This window comes from Punica granatum, chromosome 1 (genome assembly GCF_007655135.1).
Source record: "Punica granatum isolate Tunisia-2019 chromosome 1, ASM765513v2, whole genome shotgun sequence".
In the NCBI taxonomy this organism is placed as follows: Eukaryota; Viridiplantae; Streptophyta; class Magnoliopsida; order Myrtales; family Lythraceae; genus Punica; species Punica granatum.
The window spans coordinates 3,653,664-3,673,718 of NC_045127.1; the positions used below are offsets into that span (position 1 = coordinate 3,653,664).

The following is a 20,055-nucleotide window of genomic DNA, read 5'->3' on the forward strand; positions in this document are numbered from 1 at the left end:
TATAGAGAGAAAATGGAATAAATAGCAAAACCATCATGTAGGGTTACAGAAAGAGCGTCATGTCAGAGAGAGAGTGAAACTACTATTTAGGTTTCAGGAAAGAGAGAGTATCGTGTTAGAGAGAGAAACTACTATTTAGGTTTCAGGAGAGATAAAGTGTCATGTTAGAGAGAAAAATAAAATAGACAGTGAAATTACCATTTAGGGTTTAAAAGAGAGAAAACGTAATGTTAGAGAGTGAACGTAAAATAAAGAGCGAAACTATTATTTATTGTTTATGAGAGAAAAAATGTCATGTTAGAGAAAGTTGAATTGAGAGTGGAACTATCATTTAGTGTTTAGGAAATATAATGTCATGTCAGAGATAAAATGTATAATAGATAATAGAACTACCATTTTATTGTTTATGAGAGAAAAAGTGTCATGTTAGGGAGAGAAAGTTGAATAGAGAACATGACTAGCATTTAGGACTTAGGAGAAAGACAGTGTCACGTAAGAGAGAGCAAAACTATCATTCAGGATTTGTGGAATAAACAACGGAATTATCATTTAAGGTTAAAGAAAGAGAAAATGTCATGTTAAAGAGAGAGAGTGGAATAGAGAGCTAAACTATCATTGGGGATTTAGAAGAGATAAATGTCATGTAAGAGATAGAGCGGAACTACTCTTCATCGTTTAGGAGAGAGAAAGTGACATCCGAGAGAGAGTGTGTGTGAAATAGATAGTGCAATTATCATTTAGAATTTAAAATAGAGAAAGTGTCATGTTAGAGAGAAAATGTGGAATAGAGAGTTGTTATAGGTGTACAATTACTTTCTTGAAGGATTCATTCGGAGACACGTGTCAATACCCGATTGAATCACCTGTAAAACATGCAACGATTACACGTGACATTGAGAGAATGAGGCACATGTTTAATCCCTTTTTAAACATGTGGTCAAAGCCCACAAGAGCCTTATCTCCTATTATTTTGCTAGTTTACTTAGTGGATGGAAGTTAATTAAGTTCTCCCCCACTTTAAGCATTCTTATCTTCTCATTATGTCCAAATTACGCCCAAACTTTGCCTATAAATAGAGGAGGCTTCCACAAATTTGACATGCTCAATCAAACACACAATATTGCTCTAGTCAACCCCTCGCGGCCCTTATCGTAGGAGTAGCGGTAATGTAGATAACCCTCGGCTCGTGGTGGCTAGGGCCTCTCCATTAACAGTTCGACCCAACGCTTGTTCGTGGCGGTAGGATCTTCGTTCTCAACAACTCCTGCGATCGACCCCGTGGCGGCAAGTCCATCTTCAACGACTCGGGCTATCATACACCAGTGGTGGCCAAGCTCATCTTCAAAGATATCAGTCCATCCAAGTTCGAATCAGTGAGGAGGTTAGAGTTCGATCCCGCGGCCATTCGTGTTAACGTCTTAACGTGGTACCAATTCATTCATTCCTCGACGGTTCGAGCACCCCCAAGTCGGAGATCCTCAGGCCTAAACTACATTAGCATAGTCATTCTGTTCGGTGTAAGCCATCCTCAAAGACTCTTCGGTTTGAATTTCATTTCTATTTATATGTACTTGTGATGTATTCATCTCTTAATGAATGGAATTCTAAATTCGTTCATTCCTTTAAACTCCTGAGCTATTCATATATATTTTATACATCTTTTCTCCGCACGAAGTCCTTGATTTAGAGGAATGTCGAAACAACCCACAAGGATTTTATGTGGAGGGAAAATAAATTATCTAATTTTTCGATAAATCAGAAAATCTGAAATTGCCTTTCTTCCTTCATCAAAATCCGGAAACAAGAGTGCAACTACCATTTATGGACTAGGAGATAGAAAGTGTCATGTAAGAAAGCTAGCGGAACTACTATTTCTAGTCTAAGAGAGACAAAATTACATGTAAGAGAGAGTGGAATTACCGTTTATAGTTTAAGAGAAAGAAAATCTCATTTAGAGAGAGAACGAAACTATTATTTGCAGTTTAGGAGAGTGAAAGTGTCACGATAGAGAGAGAATGTATAACAAAATTAGCATTATTTTTAATCTTTTAAATCCTAAATAATAATTGTCTTTTTATTTCACATTATATCTCTAACATAACATTTTCAATCTTCTAAATCCTAAATTGTAATTCCGCTTTCTCTCTCACATGACATTCTCTTCTAAACTCATAAATATTAGTTGCGTACTCTATTTCAATTTATATATCTAACACAACACTTTTTTTTTCTCTTATCTCTAAATAGTAGTTTTGCTCTCTAATGTTACTCTTTTTAACTTGATATTTTCTTTATCCTAAACCTTTAATGGTAATTACGTAGAAACCAATACGAAACCTTTATGAAGAGAACACGATAAAAAGTTCTAACACGTGAAAGCGTTTCATAAATTATAAGCATGTGCATGCCGCATAAATTACAGCACAAAGCCATAACAAGCATATGCATGCCCCATAAAATGCTAGCCACTGTGATCGGAATCGCTCACAGCATAACTTCCGGTTGCCGAAGAGCCTCTGCAAGAATTATACCTCTTCGGAGAGTTTCGAACTTTCCAACTTCCGAATTTAATTCCTCAACTAATTTCTACTGCAGTAGGCACCCATGCTCATACTCCATGGGCAAGAATCATAAATGAGGATCTCCATTTAGTCGAGGTGTAGACAGAGAAAGAAAGAGGGACAGTGACTCCACAACTGCTCCGTCCGTACGATCAAAATCAAACCCACGTTAAAACCTTCCCTTCCCAAAGCCCTTCCCTTTCAATTTGGCAAAACTGTATCCACATTTCAGGAAAAATGGGGATCAGATCTTTAAAGCTCTTGGTCCCATACCAATTCTCTCATCGGGGCCTCGTGACCCCAGTAACGATCTCCCGGCACATGGCGCATGGCATCGCATCCGATAGAGTAGTTCTCCCAGTGTTGGTTTTCGAATCAGTTGGAAAGTATCTCAATACTTGTAAGATGTTTATTGCTTGTCCGTCAGTGTCATACCGATGATATGTGGTACATATTCGTCATCTCAAATGCATTGTGGTAATTAACTGCCCATTTAGAGATATTTAACCACGTGAAGTAGTCTTAATTAATGAAAATTGGAAGTGACACACAAATGACTACATATGTACAACGACCTCACGCTATCTATTGCATTTTGACATTGGAGAAAGTATTTTTTGCATCCTCGAGATATAGTCATACTCGTATGTGCGATTCTTTTCATCTTACGAGCTGCCAATAGGTTTTGAAAAAGAAGGGGGGCAAAAAGAACGTTCAATTAATCATGTTGGGACATAAGAATCCTACATCGCTCTTTTGAAAACCGGCGTGGTCCGACTCCTTGATTGGAATCTAGAATGTAACGGTAACGAGTTAAAAATAACGAGTAAAAGAGAGGGTCTCGTAGGACCCATAAGGAGGTTGTAGCACAATCAATTGCCCTCGTATAAAAGCACATTACACATGACATAATAACCTTCTTAAGCACAAAAGCATGACGGACCCCCAAGCTTAGTGGACATTGCATCCATTCGACTTGTCATTATTAATTTGCCTTTATTTTCATCCAATCCATTTTTTCTCTTTCAAAAAACAAAAACAAAAAAAAAAGGCAATTTTTCTTCTGATTTGACAGAATAATGGTAGGACCCAAACAAGCGAAAAATAAATAGAAAATATCCCAGAACAGAATGGACTTTTACTAAGAGAAAAGAAAACAACTAATACGAAACAAAGGAATTATAGACATAGTATGATTACGGAAAACAACCATGGCAGAATATCTTGCTGACTATAAGGCCGTAAACCTGGGTATTTTTTTATGGATGATAGTCGATGAGGTATGCTATTGCATTACACTATTTTTCTATATTGATGTATATATTAAATATGTATTTGTTGGAATTTTAAAAGAAAATTGAGATATTTTGTTTAGAAAATTGGTGAAAAAAGGGAGGGGGGGGGGGGGGGGGGGGGGGGCAAAAAGAACATTCTATTATGATTCTTCCTTCTTTAATTTTTCTGGGTTCTGAATTCACATGTGTAGTGGTTCCATATTCTCACTAGCCATCACAAATTGTGCTTAACAAAAGCCAGTGAAAGTGCTTTGGAGTTGAGTGATAAACAATGCAAATACCCCTTTTAGGAAAAAGTATATATTTAGCATCATAAATTATATAAAATCGGCCAATCTCGGAAGCACATATAAATTCCTTTTATCATACCATTGCAGAACAATTTATTCAATTATTTTCTACTAAACTACCGATTGTATATCTTTAGTGATTCACACGTCTATTCGATGCCGATACCCTTTCATGAATCGAAAGTAAAATCATGCGATGCGTTCTCCTGCCGAATTCGACATGTATATCTACACTAACATCGACAATCGAGCAATCGAAAACATCGTCACGGGATACCAGATAGAATTTGTAAAAACTGATGCATCTCATACTTTATCTATTCATTCATGAACTTTCTTTTGTACAAAGGTTTCTTATCGGCAGAAGACAGACACACAAGAAGAGCCTTCTGAATACCCCCCATACATACTATGCACATCAGATTTTCAGAACTCGAAATGACTCTTCGTATCGAAGATTTCATTTCTGATAACCCGGGAACATTCCTAGTCGTACATTACATTTCTCGATCAGTATGTATTCCTCGCGCTTTAGATTTCACCTATTAATAATTATATATGTCTATAAGAACCCACGACATCACGCTTCCATGTCGTTCGCAACGACGCATCTGGATCGACTTCGCCTACCCAGATTTCTTCAGAAAACTTTGGGAGGAAAAAAAAAAAAGAAAAAAGCATTACCATCCTCCTCTTTTGTTTATGTATTTCCCCCTCTTTTTTTAGTAGTTGCTATTATAATTTCCACGGCGATGCCACATCAGCATCTCCAGTCCAGTCGGACTTCCCCAATGCCGAGCACATGCTGATCGGGCTTCCTGAACGTGACGATGTGGCTGCTGACCATGAAGGCGGTCACGCGCTCGGAGACCCGGATATCCTCCATTCTCAGCTCCTGGAGCCTCCGGACGTACTCCGGCGCGTGGAGGAGGTCCCACACCACACCGACCCCACCTGGCCTCAGAACCCTAACCAGCTCCCCCAGCACCCTCATCCTCTCGGCCGCGGCCTCCACCGTACGAGCCCCATGCTCCTTCCCCACCGTGTGCACAAACACGGCCGATGTCACCACATCGAAGTAATTGTCCGGAAAGGGCAGACTCCTCACATCGCCTTCCCGGCACGTAACATATTCTTGTACACCTACAACCAAACCGAATCTCAGTTAAGGCCGACGAAAGCAATAATCCGGCATCATGTTCGAAATATTATTCCCAAATTAACATGACCAATTTTCTCATTAAATAGCATATTTCACAAAAAAATAATTTACTCAATTTTCATTTAATGTCCCTAAATAATAAAGGAAAAAATTAATTGAAGAAAATTGCAAAATTAAAAAGAAAAGCAATTTCCTTTTTTCAATTATTAGTTACCTTCCATTTTAGCTGTCCTCAAGGTGGAGAGGGCAGTGGTCTTCCCCTGGGCCAACCCGACGACCCGACCCGAGCTGCCAGTCTTCTTCAGCTGAGTGGCCACAGCATTGAGCAGTATGCCTCGGCCGCACCCAAGGTCGAGCGCGCTCCTCACCATCGACCAGTCGCCGACGGCGCCGACCATCCGGTGGGCCATCTCGTGGTGCAGGGGCACCGCGGAGTAGAAGAAGTTCCCGGCGGCGTAGAACAAGCAGACGGCGGAGATCGCCGTGACGGAGCCGGTGAAGCCGGCGGCAAACCTCGCCCCAGCTGGGGAGGAGAGGAAGGCCTCGAAGCGGGTGCAGATCGGATCGAAGTAGACAAGGAAGAGGACGGACATGAGGGAGAAGAGGGCGGCGTGGAGGGAGAGGAAGACTAGCGTCTGCCACTGGTCCATGCCGTAGATGGCGTAGATCTGCGTCCAATCCCTGTTAGCCGTCGCCGTCTTCCCCATTCCTGTAGTCGACAGTAGAACAGAAATCCCGATTCACCCGTTTCTGGGGTCTGTTCCGGGAGATGGGTATCACTGATTTCGAGCAGTCAGAGTGACGACAGTAGATAGGAAAAGCAGACTCTGAGTGGGGAGATCGAGTGACGAATGTCAAGAAGAGTGGGGTAAATGATGAAAATGGAAGGAAGACAGTCTAAATGAGCTCGAGAATCTTTCACTTCTCGGTTTGGATGGAGGGTCTCGTCCGGTTTCCTTTCGGGGCGTACAGACTTCAGTACAGAGGAGCAGATCTTCCGCTGTGTCACTGAAAGCAGACAGGGAAGAAAGCAGAGAGTTGCAGTGCAGGGACGAAGATATTTGTTCTGGGGATCCTCCCAATTAGCAGAAATGAAGGAGGAGGAGGAGGAGAGAGGAAGGAATGATGGGCAGACGCAGAAATCGGAGGCCCCAACTTGCACTGGGAATGAAATCCTCCTCTCCCTCCTCTTCTTCTTCCTCTGACTATGAGGAGAGAGAAAGAGAGAAGTATACAGAGAGAGAGAGAGAGCGTGAAGTGAGGGAGGGGAGGGGATGGGATGGAGTGGAGCCTGAAAAACGCGGCTTGGGGGACTGTTTTCTTTTCGTCGGTTTGCGTTTTTAAAAGGTTCGGGAGTTCTTTTCTTTCAACCAAAAGAGAGAGCAAAGTGGCCAAATTGGAGTGATTCGGGGTAATTCGACTCCTCTTTTTCCCGAAATCTTTGAATATTGTGAATCGAAACGATTCACGATTTAAAGACTTATAATCCTCAATCAATCGGTCCAGCTAATGAACTGGACTTTCACGATTTAAACACTTAGATCCCTCGAAAGAACCAGTCGCGCTAACGAATTGGACTTTTGAAAATCAAATGGTTCATGCCCGAAAAAAAACGAGGAAAGAGTGAGCGGGGAGAGAGAGTACGAATCCCACTTTCATGAAATTCTCTCTGTGCCCTTTGCCTAATTCTTTTTATTAGCTAAATACGATCGGATGCGGATTTGACTCTAACCGTGAGGTATTTTTTCGGAACTGTATTAAGAGTAGAATTCAAGGATGAATTTGATTTAATGAGTAAAGTGAGGATTTTGAAGAAGGAGGAATTGATGAGGGAAGGAAAGATGGGCTGTCGTATTTATTATGTGCCATGGTCGGTCTCAGTTCGGATCAAAACCATTGCCCGGTCAGCTTGTAATTGACCTTCTCAATCTTACCCAATCTCTTTAATTAATTAAGAAATTAAATAAATGGAAGCATTCAATTCTCTCTATACAAATCACTGCCATTACGTATTTAAGTTGAAAGAGCTTCACCACTTAATGAATCGATCCTCCTTGACTGAATTAATTGAAATCTAAATGAATTTTTGAATATCATAGTTGACAAAAAAAAATTCTAATTTTCGCACGACATGCAATTAGTATTTTTTTAGCTCACTCACACTTCGAAAGCACTCGGTCTTTCTAATGCGAAATTAGATCAGACAACAAATCGTTCCTTTTCTTTTTTACAATAGTTATTCTTTGAAATTGAACAAAAATTGGACTACATGGTAGACTTTGGCATTTGATTGATCTACTCGGCCGGTTCGGTATAGGAGAACAAAGCTATCGCCGGCATCATAATAAAACTCTCCGTCGGGCCAAATCAAGCTTCTTAAATAAATGGTCCTTAGAGGATAGATCATACATGAATTCAATTGGGCGGACAATTTCAGCAATGAATGAATAGGCAAGAGCTGACTCATGTTACAACGATTAGTCTAGGCTAAAGATTTAATTAGGTCCATTGACTTGATATTAAATTAAGGCATAAACCAAAATAGGTCGGTAGGTCAAAGAAATGGCCAAATTAAATTGGGTGCACTTCTTATCGAGACTTTTGTAGACAATTTTTATACCTCTATCAGTAAATTAATTAATTGATTAAACGGCATTCCATTAAAAAAAAGGGTTAAAAAATTATTCAAATTTTTTTTTTCAATTACTTGCAAAATGCAACCTTTGTAGACAGACTGGTTCCATGCATCATTTCTAAGTCTTGACCAAGAAAACTATTATGCATGTTTTTCCTTGTCAAGGTACAATTACGTACACCTAATCATACGACTGTTCCAACACTAAGTCGCATTTAAAAAATTTGTATAGGATTAGACAAAGACAATGTTAGCAATCAAATTAAGAGCTATTAAAACGCGGTTCCATAGATAATCGCTTGACCTAATATCAAAAGCATTAGTACCCCACTCGGGCTCAACAATATAACATTCTAATGCGTTCTTGCACATAGAGGACTTCTTTAATAATAATAATGGATTTCATATTTTTTTCTGAACTCGTAAACGCTTCATAAATAATTTATACAAAAGTGATAAATAAGTGTGTTAATTCTTTTTTCGATTACCATGCAATTTTTTTTTTGGCCCCTCGTTTTTGTTTGCGCAGGATTTATGGTAGTAAATTAGTAATTACGAGGTCAAAAGGAAAATCCGAACGGAATTTGAATTCCTAGGTCCCCCGCAAATCAAGGCCAATTAGATTTTGAATGCCGTACGGAGCGACATTAAAGTCTGCAACTACAAAAAGACTTTAAATATTCGACCAAAAAAAGAGAAATATTTTAAATAACGGTTAGCTAATTAATATTAATAATAATGATAATAATAATATCTCTCTCTCTCTTTTTTTCATTTTTTTTTGGTTTTGATAAAGATAGAAGCAACCACCTTCACCAGTCGTGACCTTCGCATGTTATGTCCCCTTGATCTGTAGCATTGGATAAATCATTGGGCGCCCTCTTCTCACTCAAGCTATTTTTGCCATCAGATTTCTCTCATTTGTTAGAAAATAATATCTCCACTCTTTTCTCTTTTCTCTGATCCAATATTTTCCATATATAATTTGTAGTTTGTAACAAAAAATGTATTGTAGTTTCTCGACGCTTATAAATTCCCTTTCATTTCTAAAGTCGTATGAGAAACTTTGATGTCCTCATTCTGAAAAATGTATGTCGGCACATAAAAAAAATCGTAAGATATCATTTTCAAACAAAAACGTGACGTGTAATCAATAAGAGTTGATTCAAGCGATTCGATATTTGTTCTCCTTAAGTAATGAGTTCAAATCTTCTGAATTAAAAAAAATCATATATTGAAAGACTTTTACTTCGAGTGGGCAAGTTCAAGCTGAATTGGTCAGGTCAATTGGATCTCTAAATACTAAGTTGGATTAAAACAAAAAAAGATGTGATGCGTAGAATTTTGTTTTTAAATATAACTGAGCAGGAGACGAGAAAAAAGAAGGAAATGCATGCAATTTTGGGAAGAAAAAAAACACATGAGGGCTTATTTGTAATTTTGGGAAATGGTTTGGCAGAGAGAAGAAAGTAAAACAGGTGGGGCCCGGGGACGAAAAGGAAAACGCGGGAATGACATAAAACGACAGCCCGCTTTTGACTTTTATAAGGCCTGCAAGCAAAAGTCGGGTCGATAGTTAAAAGCACCGACTCGGATCGGATCATCACTCGAACCGGTCCCGAAATAAATAAGAGAGCTCATATAATTTCTATGAATAAATTTCAATAATTGCATCCATCCACAATATAGTAATGACAACGATAACTGAGTAGGAATAGTTGTGAATGTCTATGCACATTATCTTTTCTCTTTTATACAGTGTGCTTACTCGATATTTGTCCTGCTCGATAGAGATCGTATTAAAAAGTTACTATCATTTTTTAAATATGTACGCGCAATTGAGACCCGACCTTGTTTTGGAACGTGCTACGCATTTTGCGGTTGGTTCGTTAGCACTGAATCTCAGATCATACAAATATATATCACATCTATATAGATATGTACATTATATATCGCTTAGGGGACCAAACCTCGAGAAGGTCAATTCTCATGGGCAATAAAAACTGTTGTCGGATCTCGAAGATGAACCGACGAATCAAAGATTAGAAAGTTTCCTCGATAAAGATTAAATTAAGCATGGCATCTGATGATATCCTGACTGAGCATTTAAACATGGTCCCACCCCCATGGCCTAAGCTTTGACAACTTTGATTATGTCCAAAGCCAACTTTAATTATTATTTTTGTCGAGAAAGTGTTAAAATAAATCCTAAGGTTTGACCAAGTGGCTATCAACCTAACCTTGTTTAGATTAGTAGACCAGAAGATTTGATTAGAGCTAATTCAATGTTCAGGCCCATTGAACTAATTGACCCATCAGGACCAAATTAAACTTAAAAGAACTATAAAGCTCCCTTAGAAAGAGAATACCCAATTGGCCAGCCTTCTTCGAGCAGCCCTCATCTCTGAATAACCCAAACTCGGAAACTTCTACGGTCCGTGGCTGGTGAGTTCGATCGGACAGGACATTTTAATAGTTCTTGACGAGGCGGAGGAACTCGTGAAGAGAATTTGTTATTGGTGTGCCAAATTTGAACTGCAGATTAGAAACTCTCGGGCTGCTGCAAACTCGAGATTGAAAAGTGATCGAGATCCCGAAGGATTCGATTCTCATGGATATATAAGCATATATCATGCAGTTCTACTCCGGGCTCTGGCATTGAGAATTCGATGCCGTTCTCGGCATTTCGAGATAGGATATCGGACAGAGCCACAAATGTAAAGTCATACAAGGAATCTCCTAGGCGTTCCCTTTCGGAAAAGAATGAAACATTGTATCAAATGTGGTTCGATAGATGAGAGTCGGCCATCCCTTTCAGCAGCCATGATCCCTGAATTAAATTTGACAGCAGAGGCAATTATTCAGAAACAATTTGTAGAATATCCGAACTCTTTTGATGCATTGAAAGTACTCACTACCTTTTTCACTAACTTTACATTGAAGCTCTCGATACACATATATCGTACCTCAATAGAAAATCCTATGCGATCTCTATCGATAATATCTCTAAATATAAGATTCTCAAAATATTCTGTCACCAAAGATAGAGATCTAAATATACAAAATATGAAATAGAATCAAGTCAAAATTCAATGCACAATTCTCAACAAATCTCCACCTTATCTTGAATTTTCTAAAATTTCAAGGGCAATACGAAACACCGCCTGTCTCAATGATCAATTCTTCAACCAGCTAAGTCAACTGGAAAAATCTCATGGTTATCCTCTTCAAAAATCCATAACTTGAATCTTGCGTCGACCACAACCTTCTCAATGTTGAACTTCATTGTAGCCACCTGAATTGAGTTGATTTGTGGAAATGCCAAAACCTAGGCTGTGATACTACTTTGTTGGGAATCGACTCAATGATCAACGAAGATTTAGCAAAAGAGAGAAAAAATTGCACACGAGATGTACGTGGTGAACACTCAAACACGGTGGAAACGTTTGAGGAAAACATCCATGATACAGAGGAAGCTCTGCGGTGACTTCTCATTGAGCAACAAATAATTGAGTGGAGTACAATACGAATGTGTCCCTCGCAGGCGCAACGACTAACCACGAACAAGGAATCCTAACCCCCTCGTAGAGATTTCCTATCTCATGAGTACTTCCACTTTCCAGACAATCTCCCGCAACTTTCCATTGAAGCTCTCGACACATATATATGGTACTTCGATGCACTCTCAATGGAAAATTCCTAAGTGATCGCTAGTGATAATATCTCTAAATACAAGATTCTCAAAATATTTTCTCATCAAAGATGGAGATCTAAATCTAAAAAATAAAAAATAGAATCAGATCAAAATTCAAAACACAATTCTCAATCCACATTCATAATTTAAGGTGAGGGAAAACGCCAAACAGTACAATGTATTTTGTGGATAAGTCGTGGCTCGCAGTGTATACATCTTACCCATCTACTCAATGGGGCCATAACTGAACTAATGTGCCATATAGATCTGCACGCGTGTTTCCAATCCAGTGGGTATCCATCAGACACTGATCGGAAGCCTAGAAATCGTCACTTTTCTGTCACTTCTGTGCCCTGTAATGAAGGGCGCAAGAGAGATTACAATATATCCTCTTATCCCCCAGCTTCCGATGAATCTAAAGAGATTTATTTGGATTAAATTCTCAATAATACAACTTCTTGTGCTTTTTATTTCGATTTTACTATTTATTTTTTATTAATTTATTGATCTCTCTTCTAACATGATATATTAGATATTTTTCGTGATTTGGTTTGTCATGCGTGAAATATTGATGCACATTTGTGGGAATTAGGATTATCTCCTCATGCATTAAGTTTCTCACATTTGAGGTCATAAGAAGATGCATCGTCGAAAAACTCCACTTCATACTATTATTCAGCTTGTGATTCACAGCTTCGACCGCTTGCACAGGGTAAGTTGCATTCTCTGGAAATTTTTCTTTTTAAAAAAAAAAAAAAAACATGTTTAACCTTCATGATTGGAACATATATGGAAACAGTCGCATGTGAAGACGCTTTTTATTAGCTCTGTGTGTAGCCAAAGCACCGGCCATTTTTTGTCTATATATTTTCGATTCTTAAACTCTGCGGTGCATAATTTTGATTTTTTTTAGACCGTATAAAATCAATATGAACCCTTAGACTCCTCTCATTTAATATAGACCGTTCATTGTGTATAATTTTTTAAGTATTTACATTCTTTACTTTACTATTTTCATTACAAATCTTCGACAATATTACAAATTAGCTATCGCGCATGAACTAATAAGGAAGTGTCATGTCATCGACTATAAAACACTCGTCGAACCGGCTGCATTAATTGAACTGTACTTCTAAATGAATCGATTCATAATTTTTTTTCACTTAATCTGAAATTCTCACTTTATTGATATAACTTCAAATCAGGATTGAGATATATAAAGGCTAAGAAACTCACAAACCGAGCACAAAGACAATCAAACTAAAACAACATGCAAATTTTCATCTCATACTAGGATCCCCAGCAGCCTTCCTTTGATAGCAGATCTGGTATAGACCAGAGTTCTCTTAACAGATGGGACAATTGATGAATGCACTGTGTCATTTCGAGCCTTCAAGATATAATAAATGGAGGCATGAATGACCAATTTCGCCATCAAAACCTTTGTGGATCTTCCTTTTAATCTTCTAATGGTCCACTCCAACTCATAATGCCAGTCTCTCCCAGATCCGGGCATGGTGATAAGTTGGAACTCTTTCCCAAATACCCTCGGAAAAAGAACAATAAAAAAATAAATGACATCCTGATGTCGTTAAATAGTAAAAATACTAAATATTCGAACTGAAGTACCAAATGTATTACTCTAATATTGTATGACAGTTTGGAATTTTCAATACAAAGCAATAGAACGAGCATGCCTTTAAATTATATTTATTTATATCTATTGAAGGAAAAGAGTCTAAATAGACTATCCATTTCAATTCTTTTAAAATCTAAAATAAAACGAGCAGTGTGCATTCTTTTCAGCCTCGAGGGAGTTCCAGAACCTCAAGCCGGTAAACGTTAGATTCCACCAACACCCCTTGTTGCTGCACGAGTTGAAGGAATATTATGGGCTCGACTGCAAGGGCTTGTGAGGGAGTGCTGCACGGGCTTGGCCTGGTGTACACTTGCAATGTCTGCCGGTTTTTCCTTCACGAATCGTGTGCCCTGTTGCCCGGTTCAATGTTAACCGGGTTTTCTTAGTATTTGTGGATAGAAATCCCGTTTTATATATAATAAGGGGAATGGATCGTGATTTTTTAGGGGTGTATTTTGAAATTTTATAATTTAATAAAAATGGATGGTTCGAATTAGATTAAGGTGAATCTAAAGGCCGCTATATGGTGTGGAAAAATAAAAAATATGCACGGAAGAATCAGCCTTTTATGTTATGTGATGGACCCATTCCCTCTATATCTATCAGTGCAAGTCATGGAAATGGTTCATAAATTGACCTTCAAGTTATATTTCCATCGAAAAAAAATCGCATTATTCATTTGTTTTATTTTTATTTCCTTCCCTTCTATATACAACTTCAAAAGTAATTTTTTGGGCGGATAACTTCAAAAGTAATTTTGAAGGAGTATCTCATATTAAAAAAAAAAATGTATGCACATAAATATATATATTTTTAAATATCATGGTCCATGGAAGAGAATACTGACTAATTAAAGTTAAGTCCACATTATGAAATATTGCACAATTAGTTCAAAATCTATTGATGACCTTTTCTCATTCTGATTACTCTACACATACACGCACATCTCCGAGAATAATAATATCTCTCTTTCGTCCAATTGACATCTTACACATGTTCCTCGAATTAACTTAAGCTTCAGCTTCATACTTAAATATTTTTCAATCCCATATATGATTACTTACATTTGATCAAATTTTCGCCGTGTCATTAGTTATACGACTCAAATTAGATGTTCTGGTATATTCTTCGTAACCAAGTAAAACTTATTGCATAGCTAAGTAAAGTTGATTTCGTAGTCAAGTAAATGAAAATCGATTATCCCCCTTTCGAGACTTCTGAAATGTTTACGCTTTATATAATAATAAATTAATAATAATATTACTATTACTATTATTATTATTTTAAACTCATAGACTTAATGTAATGAAATATGAAACCCTAATCTCTACTGGTATAAAGTAGGAAGGGCCTCTTTCGTCTCATTTCCTATTGCCAAAATTGTCCTTGCTAAATATACTTTGATTAATGAGTATCATTAGATCAAAGGTAAAATAGTGAGTACCTAATAACAACTACTCATTAATTCTCGTATCCACTCACTTTTATTTTCCTTTTTTTTTCTCAATATGCCTTCTCTTTAATTCGTTTAGCATTAATTTTCTCCTTTAATAGCTTTAATAGCTAATAAAGGGAACTCATGTAATTTCACCGTCACTATATCACGCCCTCTTCATTATCATTATTTTAATTTTGTTTACACATGTTCAACTAACTGTATGTTGATATCATAGATTAGAACTTCCAGAGTATGTCCTACTATATATTGTCCTTTTTTTATTTTTATGGAAATGAATATTATCTTCCATGGCCATGCTCAGTTATATCCTAGTTGGATACGCTGTGCATATGATGTGCATATAAACGATGCCCAAGAGTCGACGCGTCATCGTCAAGCTGATTGTCACGTCTAGCGTGTTACCGAGTGCACGAGTTCTATATATGTTGATTATAGTACGGTTACTACCAACGCGTGGGCCGCTCCGATTGCTTGTCTGCCCCAACACAAGGAATGAGCCTGGTGATGATGGCCCTGATGGGGAGGGGTGACCCCGATGGCTGTTCCGATATGTCAGTTTCCAATATTTGACTCCATTAGTGCCACAAGTCAGGGTCATAGTAGCCTAGAAGGGATCGGTTGGTGTCCGTATCGGGATCTTGTAACAAATTTAGGAAAGCGATATGAAAAATAATCGGATAAAAAAAGATATGTGTGGCACACACGTTTTCAGTGTGATCCTATTGCTCCCTTATGCAGGACTAGCAGAGGGCCAGAGGCCACAGGTTTACAGTGCCGTACCCCCGTGAAAATGGGCCGGGCCTTCTCTTTATGGGCTCATACAGAAGAAACTGAAAGTCGGCCAGGAAAAATAGAAATGGGCTGGGCTAACCAAATTGATTTCCGTGTCTAGCATGTTTGTTTATATAGGCAACATTAGAAAGTGGCTCAACAAATGAAAAGACCGCACTGCATTGTTACACGGAAGAGCCTATTTTCTCGTGTACTTTTGTTGTGTGATAGGATCGAGTCATGTTCCTTGGATCTTGAGTCTGTTCTCGGTCCACCATCTTTCTGGTTACTTTCTGGAAGAAGCTGATGCTGGAGAGGATGATTAGGGGGTTGTATCCTTTAAATGTCATGATATACTTATTTGCTTCAAATTCTGGTGTCGCTGCATTTGTTTTGATGTCGAAATTCTTCTATGAATTGAAGAATGAAGTACACTTTAGAGAATTAATTTCTAGGAAAGTTCACCTCCCTTTCAGAGTCTGCTCTTGGTCTAAAGTTACATAAATTGATAAAAGTTCTCGAACTTTTTGTCTCTTGGTCTATTTTCTTTTTATGTATGTGGAGCATCCGGAAGACTTTTCCCTTTTGAAGGACTTCCCAACCCGATGAGTTGAATTAGATTGCAAGATCCGGTTTGAACTGTCTTGCTGCGAGAGGATATATTGGGTTTGTACATGTGCAACTTGACTAAATTGTAAGCGATCATCTTGGGGAGGATATTTCAAGCGTGGGGTCGGAGGAGTCATCTGAGTATAGTGGTGATGACGCATCTGAGAGTGATATATATTTTGATAGTGATGATGAGTGCTACAATGTCTTCCCTAAGAGTGGAGGTAATTTTCTCCAGTGATGTTTTTAGTATTATAAGCACGTCCTTTTCATTTTCATGAACTATAGTTAATGTGCCTGCTCTCCGTATTCTATTTATTAGTCATAGGTTTTCTCTTCCTCTTTGCTATCTGGTTATGTCGTCGTGGGATATTCATACTATTGACATGTGAAGATGTTCATTTCTCCTGATTTTAGCCTGTTCCTATTATTTGATTTCTGGAAATATCCATGCGGTTGTGATTGAGGAGATAACAGATGAGGAGAAGGCTGTGAATGGAAAATTCTCAGTCAAAGCAACAGAAGAAGAACAAACAAAATGGTCCGGTGGAAAATCCGCAGCAAGGTCAAATTGTTCCTAGGAACAGTGCTTCTGTCCCTGTTTTGGAAAGTGAGGATGAAGATGGCTTCCCAATTTCAAAGAATGCCTCTGAGAAGAAGTCTGAAGAAGCAGCAGAACAGGTCGACAATGATACAAATGAGAAAGTTCTAAAGAAGAAGAAGAGAAACGTTAAAACTATTGAGCAAGATGATCAATCAGATAGGTAAAATAGATACTTTCTGGATTCTGATTCCAGATTGGAGGAGTTGTTTACTAACACCAACCCAACTCCCTCCCTCCCTCCCAAGAACCCTGTGGCGAGTATTTTTATTGGTCATTCAAGATAGTTTCCATCTCTAGTTTGAAAATGGTGGTTTTACCTTTTCTATTTGTACATCTTATGAGAAAACATTAACAAGTTTTAATTGTTTCTTTTTTTGTAAGTTTAACATGTTGCATTTTTCCCATGTTTTGGTCGTTCCAAGGAACTAAGTGTTGTGCTCAATCGTGGTTTTGAGTTGTCTCTTGTATTTTGACTTGAATGACAGGCAGAAGAAGGGGAAGAAGCAGAAGAAACTTGATAAAGAAGGAAAAAATGATAAAGAGCTCAATGAGGTCATGGATGATCGGAAAGAGCTCAATGAGGTCACAAATGGGGAAGCACATCAAGTTTTGCCTCAGGAGCCCCCAGATGATAACAAGTTGGAACTCGATCCCTTTGTTGGCCCTTCACTTCGTGTTTCTGTACTTTTTAAAATACCATTGTGATGCTTTTTTCATCACTGCAAGGTATTACCTTTAATGTGAATTGTTGCTTGTATTCACCAGTGAAAATCAAGCTGAAAAGAAAAAGAAGAACAAAAAATCACAAGATTCAGGGGATCAACAATCTATAACTAAGGGGGAGAAGGAAGAAAAGCCGTCTCAAGTGAGGACTTTCCCAAACGGCATGGTCGTTGAGGAACTTGCAATGGGCGAGCTTCAGAAGAACGGCGAGATATTCGACTCTAATGTGGGAAGAGCACCTTCCAAATTCCATCTAAGTATGCTCATAAGACAAAAATTTCAGGATATTATTGTTCTATTGGTATCAATTCAGCATTCTGCTTGTTTTAATTGTAATCTCTGCTTTGTGTTTGCAGGTATAGGGCAAGTTATAAAGGGTGGGATGTTGGATTTAATGGTAAGAAGCATTCAACCATTCCTGGGATAACTAGCAGTTTCTATGTTCCATCTGCTAATTGACGACTTCGCGGTGTTGTTTTTTCCCTTTTTGAATTGTCGGGAATGCGTATCGGAGACAAGAGAAGGCTCGCGATTCCACCTTTGATGGGGCATGCGTTTTTTCTAAGTTATTACTACTTTAGACCATTTATCGGCATCGCATGCATTGATTTTTCGGTCGGGGATGGGAAGTCATCGATCTTTTTCTTGGAGTAAATTGTGAATTATTAGGTCATCGGGGATTCAATCAATCCTGAAATATATTGTGTGATAGCAAGGCCTGGGAATTGGGATAATGATGGGGCTTTTTCCAAAACTTCACCACAGTGTCAGTTTGAGATGGAAGCACATATATCTAGTGCTCGTGTCTATCCATCTGATTCTCTTTGTTAAAATCTGTGGAATTGTTACCAACGTGGGTTGGTTCAAGCGGCTCGGCGCTTGTTCCGCTTAAGCAAGGTCTCGGGTTCGAGTCCTTGTGAATGCAGAAAATTCACGCTGGGAGAGATTTACCCCTTAGTGGGCCGATCCGGCTCGACTGGATTAGTCGGGGTCCAATTAGGCTTCCGAATATCAGTGTTCAGACCGAAAAAAAAATAAAATCTGTGGAATTGTTGCAGTTACGGGGCCAAACTCGTGGCTTGTGTTCGACGTTGAGCTGGTTGATGTCCAATAAATCTACACTTGCCCTTTGCTCTAATAAGCATCTCTCGTCTCTCCTACCATAGTACAGCTCTCACCAAAGTCGAGCTTACTTCAACAAGTATTTTGCCCGACAAAATACACATGTTTTCTCAATTTTCTTCACAGAAGAGTAAACCACATTTCAGAATCTCATCTTATTCATCCATTTGGAAAGACTATTTGTTGTGATCGAGGATTTATGTTTTGCCTCCTGTCAACTGTTCCGATAGTAACGGTGTGTTTAGTTTTAGAGTTAAATATAGTTGAGTTTTGATTTTAATTGGGTTGTAATGATTATATTGTTGAATTATGAGAAAAAGTAATGAATAGTTGAAAGAATTTAATATTAAAAATTGAATCCAATGATTAAAAAAATTGAAGAAAATGGAAAAAGTAATAATTGTATCGTTAACTTTTATTGTATAATGAATAAAGTTAAATTTAGAGTTAAAATTTTAAAAATCGACCTTAAAATCAAACTGGTAATAATGTTGTTGGCGTTATTAGTGAAGTAACCTTTATCTTGAAGTGACCGCCTTTCTCTTCCCCAGCCATCTCTCTTGGTCCGCCGACAACGAGAGAATCCATACTCGGTCAACATCATCATAAATCTCAACGATGTCATACTTGTGACTTGTGAGAGACTCGAATTGCAGCCCGGTGTGGTAAACGCGCATTCGATGTTCTATGGTTTTTTGAGGAAAAGTTTCATAGGTTTGTAAGGTGACTCATTGGTCCTAGATTTATCCAAATAAACTAATTTCGGCCAATGATTTGCAATCTCATGTGATCTTATGGCTCCATATAGAAAATTTTCCTGCGTTTCGACCCGGTGCGGTGAAATTCTAACGATTATCAGAGTTTATTGGAATAAATCGGTTTTGGAATGCTCATAGTCATAGTACATAATTTATTGAGTCTTCGTAGAAGAGTCATCTACTTCAAAGTAGATCTCCCCGTTCGTTCCGTGCAGACGACGGATACGGATCCAAGAACGGTGCCACAAAAGCCAAATCCCTCCGAACTAGCCGAGTGGCTCCTTAGCACGGGTTCCGTCAAAATATTATTTTTATTTTAAAAAATTTAAGATCATTAAATAATATCTATACATATAACAAAGTCTTCTCATTTATTTCAAATACACTATATTATATAAATATAAATTATTAAAAAAAAAGAAATCTAGACATCGAATTTTATGATGAGATTATTAAAATAATTTTGAAAATAAAAATCAATAAGCAACAACCTAGAAAATTCCTTTCAGAAAATATATACTAACATATACTTATTAAATTCATTCAAAAACCGTGCTTTCTGGGATCATATACTGACATATTCATATTATGTATAATTATGTACTAATATATATTTATTTTGATGTTAATATTTATGCAATGAAATATTAATTTTTATTTTTAAAAATTCAAGATTATTAAATACTATCGTTATATAAAAATTCTTCTTATTAATTTCGAATACATTATGTTA

General features: G+C 37.9%; 2 protein-coding genes across 4 annotated transcripts; one reads left to right on the plus strand and one right to left on the minus strand.

The window, feature by feature from the left end:
• Positions 1-4,431: 4,431 nt before the first annotated feature.
• LOC116189762 lies at positions 4,432-6,616 on the minus strand. Its single transcript, XM_031519490.1, has 2 exons — positions 5,523-6,616; positions 4,432-5,289 (listed from the first exon to the last, which is right to left on the minus strand). The coding sequence occupies exons 1-2, from the start codon at positions 6,013-6,015 to the stop codon at positions 4,907-4,909; spliced, it is 876 nt and encodes a 291-aa protein (XP_031375350.1). The 5' UTR covers positions 6,016-6,616; the 3' UTR covers positions 4,432-4,906.
• Positions 6,617-15,675: 9,059 nt separating this feature from the next.
• Positions 15,676-18,583, plus strand: LOC116189770 (peptidyl-prolyl cis-trans isomerase FKBP53-like). 3 transcript variants are annotated; one of them, XM_031519505.1, is made up of 6 exons: positions 15,676-15,838; positions 16,206-16,339; positions 16,593-16,879; positions 17,205-17,357; positions 17,485-17,699; positions 17,799-18,583. In XM_031519505.1, the coding sequence occupies exons 3-6, from the start codon at positions 16,611-16,613 to the stop codon at positions 17,867-17,869; spliced, it is 708 nt and encodes a 235-aa protein (XP_031375365.1). In that variant the 5' UTR covers positions 15,676-15,838; positions 16,206-16,339; positions 16,593-16,610; the 3' UTR covers positions 17,870-18,583. The 3 variants fall into 3 exon arrangements, with proteins under 3 accessions (XP_031375365.1, XP_031375359.1, XP_031375371.1); XM_031519499.1 differs by having other exon boundaries at positions 15,676-16,339; XM_031519511.1 differs by having other exon boundaries at positions 15,676-16,879.
• The last annotated feature ends 1,472 nt before the right edge of the window (positions 18,584-20,055 follow it).